General features: G+C 35.9%; 1 protein-coding gene across 15 annotated transcripts in view; it reads right to left on the bottom strand.

Annotated features, from left to right (window-relative positions):
* Positions 1 to 14756, bottom strand: part of FRYL (FRY like transcription coactivator) — a 245331-nt gene that overhangs the window by 131014 nt on the left and 99561 nt on the right. For all 15 annotated transcript variants that reach the window (XM_070614997.1, XM_070615000.1, XM_070614999.1 and 12 more), the window contains one exon: positions 7809 to 8008. In XM_070614997.1, the coding sequence (XP_070471098.1) occupies positions 7809 to 7928 (120 nt within the window). In that variant the 5' untranslated portion in view covers positions 7929 to 8008. The remainder of the gene's footprint in view (positions 1 to 7808; positions 8009 to 14756) is intronic.

Here is a 14756-nt window from a genome sequence, read left to right as displayed (position 1 = left end):
CCCTGGGCCACCAAACCGGAGCCCGCGAACTGAACCACTATGCCATCAGGCCAGCCCCTGTATATATGTTAATGTTTACATTTAGCTTTAAAGATCTCTTACCTATTCTCTCTGTAAAAGAAACATTTGTCTGAAATTCAGAAACTAAATCATTTTAGTTTCAGTTTACTTTTGTTCTGTTAATTCAAACAAAATTTACCATTATTAGTTTAATTTAAAATAACATATTTAGTGTTATCCCTTTTGTCAGTTTTTCTACCTACTTGCCTTGATGGCTACCCCAAATTTAGTTACGTAACTTGCTGAATATGAGCTGCCTGGGATTATGTTCAAATATATGATGACTGATTCTTCTGTTGAGATTTTTAGAATGATCTTCTAAACTTTCTACTATGCTTTTTGAAAGTTATTTTTTATTTTTCTTTTATTTATTTATTTATTTGAGGAAGATGAGCCCTGAGCTAACATCTGCCACCAATCCTCCTCTTTTTACTGAGGAAGACTGGCCCTGAGCTCACATCTGTGCCCATCTTCCTCTCCTTTACATGTGGGATGCCTACCATAGCAAAGTTTGACAAGTGGTGAGTAGGTTCACACCTGGGATCTGAACCGGCAAACCCCAGGCCACAGAAGTGGAGTGTGCAAACTTAACCACTGCACCACTGGGCTGACCCCCAGAAATGATTTTTGAATGCAAAAGGATACTCATGTCACCATTAGTACAACATGAAATAAGTGTATTGCATTAAATATAAATTCCTAACGAGGAACTTTGTATTAACCTCTCAGTGTCATTATAGTGTGGCTGAGGATGCCCTAATCAAGGTCCAAGCAGATGTACTGTCTTTTGCTAAGAGATTTTGAAAAGATGAACCATTCAAAAATATGTTTATAGTACATGCAAGCCATTATCACAACAACAAAAAGGATACAAATTATTCTCTATATTCACATATATATGAATGCAAAGACTTATGTACAAGAATGTTTACTGTGGCATTTTTTTCCCAGAGTTGTCCCAAATTGAGGTAAGTCCCAAACTGCCTACCAACAAATAATGATAAAAAAAAAACTTTGTGGTAGTTTTATTGAAATAATATTAAATTGTTAGGAAGAAAGAGACAAATTGATATGGGCTGATATAGAACATCTCCAATCTATATCACTAAATAAAAATATCTAGGTACAGGAAAAAAAATTATATATATATATATATATATACATACACACAGACATATATATAGATAAAACTTCCCATTTGTGCTTTTAAAAAGGTGGCAGGTGCTACAGAGATAGATAAATAACAGACACAAACAATGGTAGACTAAAAATTGTGGACAGAGATTATCTTGATTCAGAATGGAAGGAAGAGTCACTACTTTTATTACATAACCTTTAGAACTATTTCCACTTTTTATAATGTCATTATTTCATAATAATATAAAAAATTAATAATGACACTAAGGCTCACAATCTTTTATAGTCTAAATTGGTTATTTAACTAGGATATATGTATAGAGCACCAATAGCAACATGTAGCTTCCAGGGAAAGCCACAGAGTTTATTGAAAAGATTTTGATAGCATAACAATGATACTGAAATATTTCAATAATTTGCAATTAAAGATGGTAGGGTGAACGCACACGCTTAAAATCCCACTTAAAAAGCTTAAAACCAAAAGTTCAGAGAGAACGGGAGAAGAGGTAAAAAGCAGATGGAAGAGCATAACTATCTATCTCACCAAACAACAGCGAGTCCAAAGCAGGCAAGGGGAAAAGTCAAGACATCTGTTCATTCCTGCAGCTACTCATCCGTTCACCTGAACCATCTACTGAGTGTACAGTACAGTAGGAACAGCTCTCAGCTCTGGAGACACAGCCACGAACACAATGGAAAACAATCCCTGTCCTCACAGAGCTAAAAGTCTAATGAGAAAGCAAAGAAAATATATATTATCTTAGGTAGACTTTAGGATAGGACATTGGAATGGGGGTTGAGATTTTAGATAGAAGGACCACTGAGAAGATGACACTTGAGTCACAATGGGAGGGAAGTGAATGAGCTGGCCATGCAGAGTGAAGGAAAGATAATCCAGGTGACACTCAGAACTCCCAAAAGTCTCAGGATGGAGAACTTCAGCACTCTGAAAGTGTGGGTGAAGGTGAAGCTAAAAGTAAGAGGGCTGGGGCCAGCCTGGTGGTGTAGTGATTACGTCCGCATGCTCTGCTTTGGCGGCCCAGGGTTCATGGTTTTGGATCCCAGGCATGGACCTACACACTGCTCATCAAGCCATGCTGTGGCAGTGTCCCACATACAAAATAGAGGAAGACTGCCACAGATGTTAGCTCAGGGCCAATCCTCCTTAAACAGAAAGAGGAGGATTGGCAGCAGATGTTAGCTCAGGGCCAACCTTCCTCACCCAAAAAAAAAAAAAAAAAAGTAAGAGGGCTGATTGAAGGATTGTTTAAGAAAGATTAGAAAGATTTAGACCCTCCCTCTTGTTCCCTTCACTCACTCTGCTTAGCAGGTTGACTGTCCCTCCACCTTACCCACGCAGGAATTGCCCTTTTTAGGAAGGGGCAAAAAAGATAAACACTGACTGAGGGATAGTACAGTTGAAGATAAAGTTATCATACTGAAGTCAGAGAGCTTAGTAAAAATTTATACACCAAATATCACAAAACCCAGTTATCTTCTGCCTCTAGAGACCCAGAATGCTAGCAGCCAAGCCTAAACCCTCCCATTTAGGGTACTGGGGGAAGCTTCTCTGGGGATTCTGACTAGCCCCCAGAAAGAGAGGCAACACTGATGGTTCAGCTGATTACACACTGAAGACCAAGTCAAAAAGGCCCCAGTCAGATGCTTAGTGCCTCAGTCATAAACTATAACATGTTACAATAAACATGTAAGGAGAAAGCAAAATTTTTGGAAGAAATAAGAGATCATATGGGGAGAAGACATTTTTAAATATATATATATATATATATTTACTATTCTCAAAAAATAGCAGAGTTGTAAAAATGCTGGTCTAAACCAAATACAGAAAGTCTAAACCAGCAGGTGATTGGTTAAAGCATTTTTTCCCATCTTCTTTTCTAGTCACTGGCCATCTAAAAGATTAACAGATAAGCTTGGATGTGCCTGGATCATCACCCAGGATTGATTCACCTCCTTTAAGGAAGAAAGAAACCTAAGGCATTGGATTGCATAGTTTGCAAGCTGCAATTTCAATCAATGACTGCCCATCATTCCTGAATCTTCCTTCTAAAATGAAAATGAATTGTGGCTAAAAATCAAGCTCAGCTACTCTTTGAACCTTTTGGCCTCCTTAACGTCCTTTCATTAAGGCTTCTAATATGAGAATAAAGACGCCGGTTCTCTCATTTTAGTGGTAGATTAAAATCTGTTTGCAAAAGCCATTCTCATGTGTGCTTCTAAGATTTTTTGGAACCTGCTGTCCAACTGAGCATAGGATGTGCCAGTCTCCTTGTATCTAACAATCCATGAATGCTATTTTCTTTCCAGTGACCCTGCAAGAGTTTCATTTGAAAACTCAAGAGAGTCCTCTTGGATGGTTGTTTATTACCTAAAAGGGTACAGAGTCAACTTTAAAATAAATGAAATCACAGTAAATGCATCTGAAGCTATAATAAAAGCATTATGACAGTATCAGATTAAATGTATTTTCATTATTTAATCTTGATGCTGGGTAGATAATACACAATCTACCCAGACTTGGATATAAGTCAAACAAAGGTGGCAGAGATCTGATGCAGATAAGAAGAAATTATGCTGGTATACAGGAATATAGGGGTAAAAAATCTAGAAAATATGGGGATTTTCTCAGCCAGTATTTGCCTTTGGCTGCTGCAGCCCACGACATTGGGGGTCTTCCTGGTGTGTGAGGAAGAGTAAGCAGGACTGACTCTTCTAGGTGTGGGGATGGGGGAGAAACATCTATTTTCTGATGGAATCCTCACCACTATTCATTAGTTTATGAATAATTTCATAAAACTATTCATGATAATTTTATCATCTCATCTTAGATTTACATAACAGATGTTTCTGAAATTAGCTACTAAATGAATGAATAAAATACAGTCAGCATCAGACTATTCTGAAAGAACTATTAGAAACCCTGGCTAGAACAATGACATTATGCTTTGTTAGAAGACCAAAGGACACATGCCACAGAATGGCCTTAGGGCTCAATTCAACTTAAAATACAAACCTTTACTAAGAACCTTCTACTAAGCACCTACCACCACGGGCGGTGCTGCAGAGAGAGGGGCAACAAGCAGCTCACATCAGAGGAAACAAACACGTAAGCAATCAACCATAATATGGCAATGTCAGAATCTAGGAGTACAAACAAATTATTATGGTACTACAAAGATTCATTTAGCTTGGAGGACGATCACTACGTTAGAGGGAACATATGGGAGGTTGGAAGGATGAGTAAAGGTTTAAAAAACAGGGGAGTTAAAAGCATTTTAGACCAAGAGAAAAACAAGAACAAACACATCAGGGCAAAAGAACACACAGAGGAAACATTAAGCGTCACAGCATCCAACAGGATGGGAGAACTGAGAGACAGTATACAAAGAGTAAGAAGACTGTGAAGAGGCTGGAAGGTCCCACCAAGAACTTGAATTTATTTCATAGCAATGAAAAGTGAGCGAGATTTTTAAAGAGGAATGGTGCTAATACTTGTTTTAGATATAGAAAAGTCTGGCGAGAGCAAGGAAAATGGAAAGGCGATAGATCACCTCTTGACTGGTTGGAAGGCCACTGCAGAACCTATGACAGTGACAGCGGCATCAGAAGAAAAAGGAAGGAGAAACACACAAAATCACCATTTTACTGACTCAGTCAAATGAGGGAATTTCACCTATATTATCTTTTAATATTCTAACTCTCAAGGCCTTTACATTTCAAAATTAAAATTCCTTTAAGAATATATAACATTCGAGAGCTGACAGGACCATACCACATGGTGCTGTTTATAAAATGTTTTATAAAATAGGTAATAAAGTGTTTTAAAAACGTGCTGTGCGAGTTGAAAACTGCTGAAGCTAGGTGATGGGCCTGGGGGGTTAATTATACTATAATCTGTACTTTTATCAAAGTTCGAAATTTTTCATAAACTTTTTTTTTCTTTTTTCAGGTTTATTGAGATATAACTGACAAACAAAATTGAAATATATTGAAAGTGTACAATGAGAGGGTTTGGTATATGTACACATTGTGAAACAATCCCACCACTGAGTTAATTAACACATCCATCACCTCACATATTAACCTTTTTTGGGGGTGAGAACACAAGTTCTACTCTCTTAGCAAATTTCAATTATACAATACAGTATTATCAACTATAGTCACCATGTTCCATAAATGTTTTTTAATGTGTATTTTTTAAAAAGTAGTTCCCTTTCTTACCGTTGCTGTTTAAGTAGGTTAGTGTAGCAATCTATCATGTAATTCACAGGCTATTGATGGAGAAAATTAACTTTTTATAGATTAAGTGCATCTATAATCAAATCTTATAATCATTAATTCATATCTATAAGCTCTTGTAAACCTTATTTCTAAAACAGAACTTTGTATTATATGTGTGCTATAAAATATATATACACTGGTATAAAAATAATCATTACTTTGTTATGTGGAAAGCAATCATGGAATGATTTAAATTGAATAGAGTGAGCTACACAGTTTTGAAATATACATGTTGGCTAATTATCTTTTACATACTATTATTTTTCAAACTTCAAATACATTATTTCATAGATGCTTTTCTCAGAGTAGTTTCCTTTCTCTACTTAATGATCAGGAAGAAACTCACTCACATGCAGGCACATCCTCACTCACATACTTTCACAATCTTAGCAATCTTAGTTAAGCCCTACTTCACTAAGAAAAGTAAGAACACATAACGATACCTTCTTCAACTTCCCTCCTTTCTTAGGTCATCAGCTATTCTCTCTTTTGTTCCTTTCCTCCCTTCCTTCTGAGGAAGTATAGCAGATTGAGTAAGCCAACAGGTTCTGAAGCCATTATTGTGCCTAACTCCTCACTCTGCCACTTACTGGCTTTGAGCTTCAGATAAGTAACAAACCCTCTGAGTCTCAAATTGGCGGTGAATACCTATCTCTAATGCAGCTGTGTAAGGAATAAATGAATTTCAGCTGTCACGTTCTCCACCTCCATCTTCTTTATGATCATCTCACTTCTAACCTACAAATGATCTTGGTACATCACATATCCACTCCCTTCAAATCCAAAGACTTACTTCCTAAAGTTCTATCATCCTGCTAAAACCGTTCTCAGGTTAATTTCCAAATCCAATAAAATTTTCTCAGTGTTCATTGTAGTGCCTGTCTATATTATTTGACAATAATAATGCTATTCTATACTCTCTTTCCTTTGATATCATCATCTGTTCTTTTGGCTTTGATTATCACCCTCATGTAGAAGATGCCAAAATCTCTATTTCTGGTCACCATCTCTTGTGAGTTCCCCAAAAGAATTTCCAGCTATCAAATAATTCCATGTGGTTTAGATCACCAGTATCTCAAGCTTAACAAACGAAAGAAAAATCACCCTATTTACTTTTCCTACTGCAACAATATTCCTGTGTTCTTTACCTAGGTATATAGATTACCATCTTTTTGAACACTTCAAAGAACCCCTAACTCTTCACTTTCACTCAAAACACCTACTTGTATTTATTTGTCAAGATCCACTGATTCTACTTTTGTTATTTGTCTCACTTTCTTCTGCCACCATCTTCATGGTTAATGCCCTAGTTGAAGACCCTTGCATTCCAGCTTGAATCCTATACAATAGCTAAAAAGTCTCTACCTTTAATCTCTTCTCCCTCTTATTGTGCAACAACTGTATCTACAACAGCCTTCACAATTCTTCAGAATCTGACTCAAACATTTGTCTTCAGTCTTCCTCTTCCTCCCTCGTCACTAGAAGCTCAAATCACATAGAGCCCCTCTTATTCTTTAATATGTTTCATGTACTATACATACATTTAAAAATAAGTTTACTTGTTTATTACAAGTTTGGCTACTGCCATATCATCAACTTGCAGAATGTTCTAGATTTTCCTTTTTTTCTCTTATGTTTTATCTGTCTCCACAATTCCCATTGGTGAAATCCATTTTTGTTCTTTGGTGACCTGCAGTAACTTATCAAAGTAGATTCCAAAGTCATTACAGCTTTCTAAGTCACTACTTTACTACTAACCTAGCCCTTAATTTTTTATGATTTTACTTTTTTAGAGCAGTTTTAGCAAAAGTGAGCTAAAGGGACAGATTTTCCCAAATACCCCCTCACCCTACACATGCATAGCCTCCCTCATTATCAACATCCCCCACCAGAGTGTTGCATTTGCTACAGGTGATGAACCTACAAGTGACACATCTTAATCATCCACAGTCCAGAGTTTACGTTAGGGTTCACTCTTGGTGTTGTACATTCTATGGGTTTGGACAAATGTATAATGACATGTATCCATCACTATAGTATCATACAGAGTATTTTCACTGCCCTAAAAATCCTCTGTGCTCCGTCTATTCATCCCTCCACCCCCAACCAACTCCTGATCTTTTTACCGTCTCTATAGTTTTGCCTTTTCCAGAATGTCATATAGTTGGAATTATCAGTATGTAGCCTCTTTAGACTTGCTTCCTTCAATATTTTTTTCAAGTATATTATTTCCTTGGGAAAATTTGTATTACAATGGTTAATACAAAAGTCAAGAAAATATTTCAGATTTATAGGTCAGCTCTACTCACCAAGGGTTCAGCCATTACAACTTCAATTTTCTTTTCAGCTTGAACAGCAAATTCTGCGAAGAGGCTCTTGATGACATATTCACCAGGCTTGACATCTGGGTCAATTGTAATGCTTGACATGATGAAATTCTTTTTTCCCAAAGTGGAATGAAAGTTGGAAGAAGTGCAGTATTTATTCACTTTGCTGACTGGTGCTGAAGCTGAAAATAAAAGAAACAAAAGAACTCTACTTTAATAATCAACTCAATGAGGCCTACCATAACCATCCTCTTTAATATGCATCCTGTCCCTAAACCCCATCCAGATCTCCCAATCTGTATGACCGTACTCTCCGTCTATTACACTTGCTGCCTTCCAACATACTGCTCAAAGTAACTATAATTTAGTTATGTATTTTGTTTATTATATACTGTTTTTCTATCCTAGTAATGTGCATTCCATAAGAACAGGGATTCTCTTTTGTCTTTTTTGTTCATTGATGAATCCCAAGTACCTAGAACAATGTCTGCATATACTAGTTATATGATAAATACATATTGAATGAGTGAACTCTAAACAAAGTCATGTGCAATGAAGGAAACAAAACATGTGAATAAACGAAACAGGGATTGGTTAGGGGACTGAAATACTACTTTAGAAAGCATGCTCAGGAAAGGTCCCACTGAAGAAGCCACATTTGAACTCAGATCTAGATGATGAAAAAGAGACAGCAAGGCAAAGCACCAAGAACAGAAAGCACCAGTGTGGCTGGAGCTCAAGAGAGCAAGCAGGGGTGGAGGGAAATGTGAGATGAGGTCAGAATCATTAGTCAGGGATCAAAGTTTTAGAACTTTGTAGGGAAATTAGATTTAACTCTAAAGGCAATTAACATTCAGTCGGAAGTATTAACTTGGAGAGGGATAGGATCTGGCTTCTCCTTAAAAGATCTCTCTGGCTCCCCTGGAGAATGGATTGGAAGAGGGCAAATGAAGAATCAGGAAAGCCATTACAGAAATCCAAGTGAGATGATCAGAGCCTGGGCTAAGACGATGGCAATGGCACAGGAGGAAAGGAAAAGGATTTGAGATTTATCACGTCAGTGGGTTGGATATCAAAGAGAAGGAAAGGAATTAATGATGACTCACAGATTTTTATTTGAATCGCTCAAAGGATAGTGGTGCCCTTTACTCAGATAGGGATGTCATGGTGCTTGGCAAACACTATGTTGCACCAGATGTGGCATAAAGAGAGCACACACCACTGCATGCTGTTGATCTTCACCTGCTCTGTTCTGTTGACTGCCTGGGCAGCCTACCTGGCTTTCTATCGAGTTTATCCAGTCACCATGATCTTCCAGCCTGCTGCATAATTCAGACCCTTCCATTCTCTAACTTCAGCTTATGTCATCCCTTTGGCCTAGAATACCCATGGAGAATCTGCAAGATGGTACTCCTCTACCTCAACTTGATCTCCAGATATTGTCCTTTCATATGCTGTCTTATAAGTAATCCCCTCCTTGAAAAGGGAAGCAGAACTCAATTCTCAAACACTGAATTTCTGTCTATATGTATGTGTATGTATCACTATAGGTCATATCCTACATGTATACACTCCAAACTCATAAGGAATTGTTTGTCAACTATAAAAATCCACTCTACCAAACACAGTATGTCAAGACATATACATTTATAAAAATAACCTAAAGAATATTACAAATTGTTAATATTGTACCTAAAATAAATACCTTTGTATTAAATTAAAATACAATATGTATTGTATTCTAGAACTAAAATTATATAATAAGAACAAATCAAAACAAAAATTCACAGTCCTTTGAACACAGTGCACACTATTTATTTTAAACAATGACTTGTTTGTTTACTGATTCATGATCCAACACTGTGTATTATAAAGCAGAGAATCTGTTAACAAATGGCATGGTGGAAAAAGGAGATCTTAAATTTTAAAAAATTATTTTGGATCATTACGATACTCTATATTTCATACCCATATTATGTTGGATAACTTTAGAGAATTATAAAATAGTGAAAAAGATACTCAGTTTCCAGAATTTTAATTTAGATTTTAAAAATAAAAATGAGAATAAGACATTTTCAACATTCTGACTTACGGTACTAGATACAAAACATACATTGTCCACTAGTTAAGATTTGCAAGCCTTAATTAAGATTCATAAGATCATAAGAGAGTTACAAAGTTTCTTTGGCTTTAACTTTACAATAAATGTAACTACAAGAAACCTTATAATAGACCTAGGTACTAAATTCTAGACTATGACAAGGTACAAACTTCTTAAATGACATTTTAGTCTTTGAATAGTCTCTTCACAAAGAAAAACAAAGCTTTATTTAGTTAAAATGATTTCTCAAATAACTCGCCTTTACTTTCTTCTACTTCCTAAAAAGCATAAACATAAATATTCCTAGGTATAATAAGTGCATATTTTAAGAAATTTGCCAATAAAGCCAAAAGTTTTAGGAAAATCATTATTTATCTTCCAAACATCTGGATTGTCTTCCAAAATAAAAATATTTCAAGTTTAAAAAAATCCAATTTTTATGAAAAGCAAATGTTTTTGATCAAATAAAATAATCTACTGCAACTGTCTTTCTTAATAAGTGTTTAATAAATGCTTGTTGAATTTATTAATACTAAAAAGCAACACTGAACAGATCCAATGATTGAAATTTCAGGTCACAAAACCACCTAATGTTGGTAACATGGGATTAGTAAAATAAATTATTTTTATAATCTAAAAAATAGAATACTATAAAAGACAGCTGAAACAACATATAGAATTAAGTGAAAAGAGATCATAAGACAGTATGTATATAAAACCAAAATAAAATTAAAAGGCAGGAAAAAATATCTTCAGCCTGGAATAAACATAGAGTTCATCGCTTTTATCTCCATGCACAAAACTCTAATGACATCAATTAGAAAAAGACCCAGGCCCCCAAACTGAAAACTGGATAAAAGCCATGAACAGACAAGTTACAAAGAATAAAACAGAAGAGGCCAATAAACATGAAAATAACATTTAACCTCACTAATATTTTAAAAGCAAGTAAAAATTAGGCAACACTGTTCACCTATTAAATGGTTCCCCCCTCAATCTTGTATTTCGCCATAATGTTCAACCTTGGTGAAGGTATGTGAATTTTTCTCATATTATGCTAAAGTTAAGAAAAAGGAATGATCAGTCCAAGCAGGGTGAGAAGGCTAGTTTCCACATAACTAGATTAACTTGACGTCACTTGACTGCTTGAGTTAAATATTTTATAACGTTAAAGAGTAATATTTCCTTACATGCTATTATAAAATTCTGAAAAATTTATGCAAGCTTATGAGAGAATAAAGACATAATACATATTTTAGAGTGTAATTCTGAAGAACACTGACAACACTCTGAACGTTCTTAAGAACATTCAGCCATTGAATTACAAATTGTAAAAACCCAATGTCATATTATATATCCTTGGAATATAAATCTACTAAACTCTAACTGAATAATTAAAATACAGGAATTAAAAGCTAGCACATCTAGGCTTTCTCTTAAAGTACGAATAAAAGTAAATATGGTATTTTTAGATGGTTTACTCTATATATAGCATTGTATTTAGCATATTTAATGAAACAATTATTATCTTGTTCACGCTCACAGGACTCCTATACCCTGAGAAATTTAAATTCAGTCAAGGAGAAGAGACAAGTAAGAAGAGACATAAAACCCCTAAAGTGATGCATGTTTGGTTTCATTACTTTCCAGCAGCAGTTCGCAGCCTCTCTTTTCTGCCTCTACTATTATCTTATGTGCTACACTCTAAATAGTGACATTCCTCAAAATACACAATGATTCTCAATAATTCGGGTGCTTTAGACAGGGATGGGTAGGGACAGGTATATATACTTTAAAGACACCCCACTGCAGTGTGGGAAAGCTGTCTGAAGCCTCTCATCCCCCAGGACAGGTCTTTAGGGAGAAAAATTAGTACTTTATAGCCACAAACTTATATATATATATATATATACATGCATATTACATGCATATATTTATGCACAGATTTATATAACGCAGACGTGTAACAAAGTACCATACGCTTGCTCACTAGTATAATAATTATTACTTATACTGGCTAACAGTAAGATTTTGATGACCACCTAAGAAAGAAAAGGTGTAAGGCAAATGACCTTGGAACAAGAACAGAAGTCAAAAATGCCTCTGAATTAAAAAAAGCAAAAGCAAAATTCTTAGTTTAAAAAAGAAGCCTATGCCAGCAAGTTACTTTGTGGATATCAACAAACTGATTCTAAAGTTTATATGGAAAGGCAAAAGACCCAGAACAGCCAACACCATATTGAAGGAGATGAACAAAGTTGGATGACCGACACTCCCTTACTATAAAGCTACTGTAATCAAGACAGTGTGGTATTGGTGAAAGAATAACAGATCAATGGGACAGAATAGAGAGCCCAGAAATAGACCCCCATAAATACAGTCAACTGATCTTTGACAAAGGAGCAAGAGCAATACAATGAAACAAAGATAGTCTTTTCAACAAATGGTGCTGGAAAAACTGGACATCCACAGGCCAAAAAAAAAAAAAAAAAAGGATCCAGACACAGACCCTACAACTTTCACAAAAATTAACTCAAAAAGAATCATAGATCTAAATATAAAACACAAAACTATAAAGCTCCCAGAATATAAGTTAGGAGATAATCTAGGAGTTCTTGGGTTTAGTGATGACTTTTTGGATACAACACCAAAGCACAACCCATGAAAGAAAAATTGATAAATTGAACTTCATTAAAATTAATAACTTCAGCTCTGCAAAAGACACCTTTAAGAAAATGAAAAGAGAAGATACAGATTGGGAGAAAAACCTTTGCAAAACACATATCTGATAAAGGACTGGTATCCAAAATACATAAAGAATTCTTAAAACTCAACAATAGGAAGACAAACAATCCAATTAAAAAACAGGCAAAAGATCTGAATTGGACCCTCACCAAAAAAGACATACAGATAATAAATAAGCATATGAAAAGATACTCCATATCATATGTCTTCAGGGAATTGCAAATTAAAACAACAATGAGGGGCCGGCCCAGTGGCACAGCGGTTAAGTGTGCACGTTCTGCTTCAGCGGCCCTGGGGTTCACCGGTTCGGATCCCAGGTGCGGACATGGCACCGCTTGGCAAGCCATGCTGTGGTGGACATCCCACATATAAAGTAGAGGAGGATGGGCACAGATGTTAGCTCAGGGCCAGTCTTCCTCAGAAAAAAAAAAAAAAAGAGGAAGATTGGCAGATGTTAGCTCAGGGCTAATCTTCCCCGAAACAAAACAAAACAAAACAATGAGATAACACTGTAATACACTTATTACAATAGGTAAAACCCAGAACACTGACAACACCAAATGCTGGAGAAGATATGGAACAACAGAACCTTGCATTCATCCCTGGAATGCAGAATGGTACAGCCACTTTGGAAGACAGTTTGAAAGTTTCTTACAAAACCAAACATATTCTTATCATATGATTCAGCATTGGACTCCTTGGCATTTAACCAAAGGAGTTGAAAACATGTCCACACAAAAACCTGAACATAGATGTTAATAGCAGCTTTATTCATAATTGCCAAAACTTGGATCCAATCAAGATGTCCTTCAATAGGTGAGTGGATAAATAAACTGTGGTATATCCAGACAGTGGAATATTACTCAGCAATAAAAAAGAAATGAATTATCACGCCATTAAAAGAAGTGGCAGAAACTTAAATGCATATTACTGAGTGAAAGAAGAACTATGAAAAGGTTGCATACTATAGGATTCCAATTATATGACATTATGGAAAAATAAAACTATGGATCAGTGGTTGCCAGGAGTTCAGGTTGGGGAGAGAAAGAAAGGGAAGGATGAAAAGGGGAGCAAAGGAAATTTTAAGGCCATAAACTATTATGTATGGTCCTGAAATGATGGACACATGTCACTATATTTGTCAAAATCCATGGAATGTACAACATAAGGGGTGAATACTAACATAAATTATGGACTTTGGGTGACTAGGATGTGTCAACGCAGGTTCATCAATTATAACAAATGTACCACACTAAGGTAAAATGTTAAAATAGGAGAAACTGGGGGCAGGCAAGGCCACTCTCTACTCTCTGCTCAAATTTTTTTGAAAACTTGCAACGGCTCTAAAAAATAAGGTCTTTTAATTTTAAAAACACAAAAAGAAAAGAAAGAGAGAAAAGCCTATTTTAGCCCTGTCAGCCAGCACCAAAGATGCCTGGGAAGAGTGAAAATAAACAACAGCTCACGCTCAAGCATAAAACAATAACATCCTTGGATCACTCAGAGAAAGGAAACGGTTTATAAGTCCATTACAGATAAAAAGTCAAAAATAAAATCAGATTATATGGTAGATACATTGAAAGCACAAAGAAAGAACAAAATCAGGATTAGGGAATAATAGCAAATTTCCACTTCTGGGAGGCCAGGTGGATTGGTGTACCTTTCAACCAACAAGCCAGAGGAAGACTGGACATTTGAAACCAACCATAGCTGACGAGGAAAAAAGAAAACATAAGGAATGTGCATGTTGTGGGTGTTGAGAGATACAATACGAAAGCACCATTTGATGACTCAGTGCACAAACAGTTTGCTATAAGGCAAGATATGCCTCAAAATTCCTTCATGAATGAAGGACATTCACACCAGACACTGTTTATTTCGGATGAAAATGAAACACTAATACTTTATTAAAGCATTTTGCATATTATCTCATTTTATCCTAACAAACCTATTCTTATTTGAAGTGAGATGCTGGCATGTGGCTCTTTCAAAAAAAGAAAAGTCCTGATTTGTGGCATTTGCCAATTTCCATTGTGAAAAGTCGCTCATCGCTCATCGTGACTGATTTCAAGCCACCAATGGTT

The sequence above is a fragment of the Equus przewalskii genome, chromosome 3 (assembly GCF_037783145.1).
Source record: "Equus przewalskii isolate Varuska chromosome 3, EquPr2, whole genome shotgun sequence".
NCBI classification, from domain to species: Eukaryota; Metazoa; Chordata; class Mammalia; order Perissodactyla; family Equidae; genus Equus; species Equus przewalskii.
This window is presented reverse-complemented; position numbering and strand designations above follow the sequence as displayed.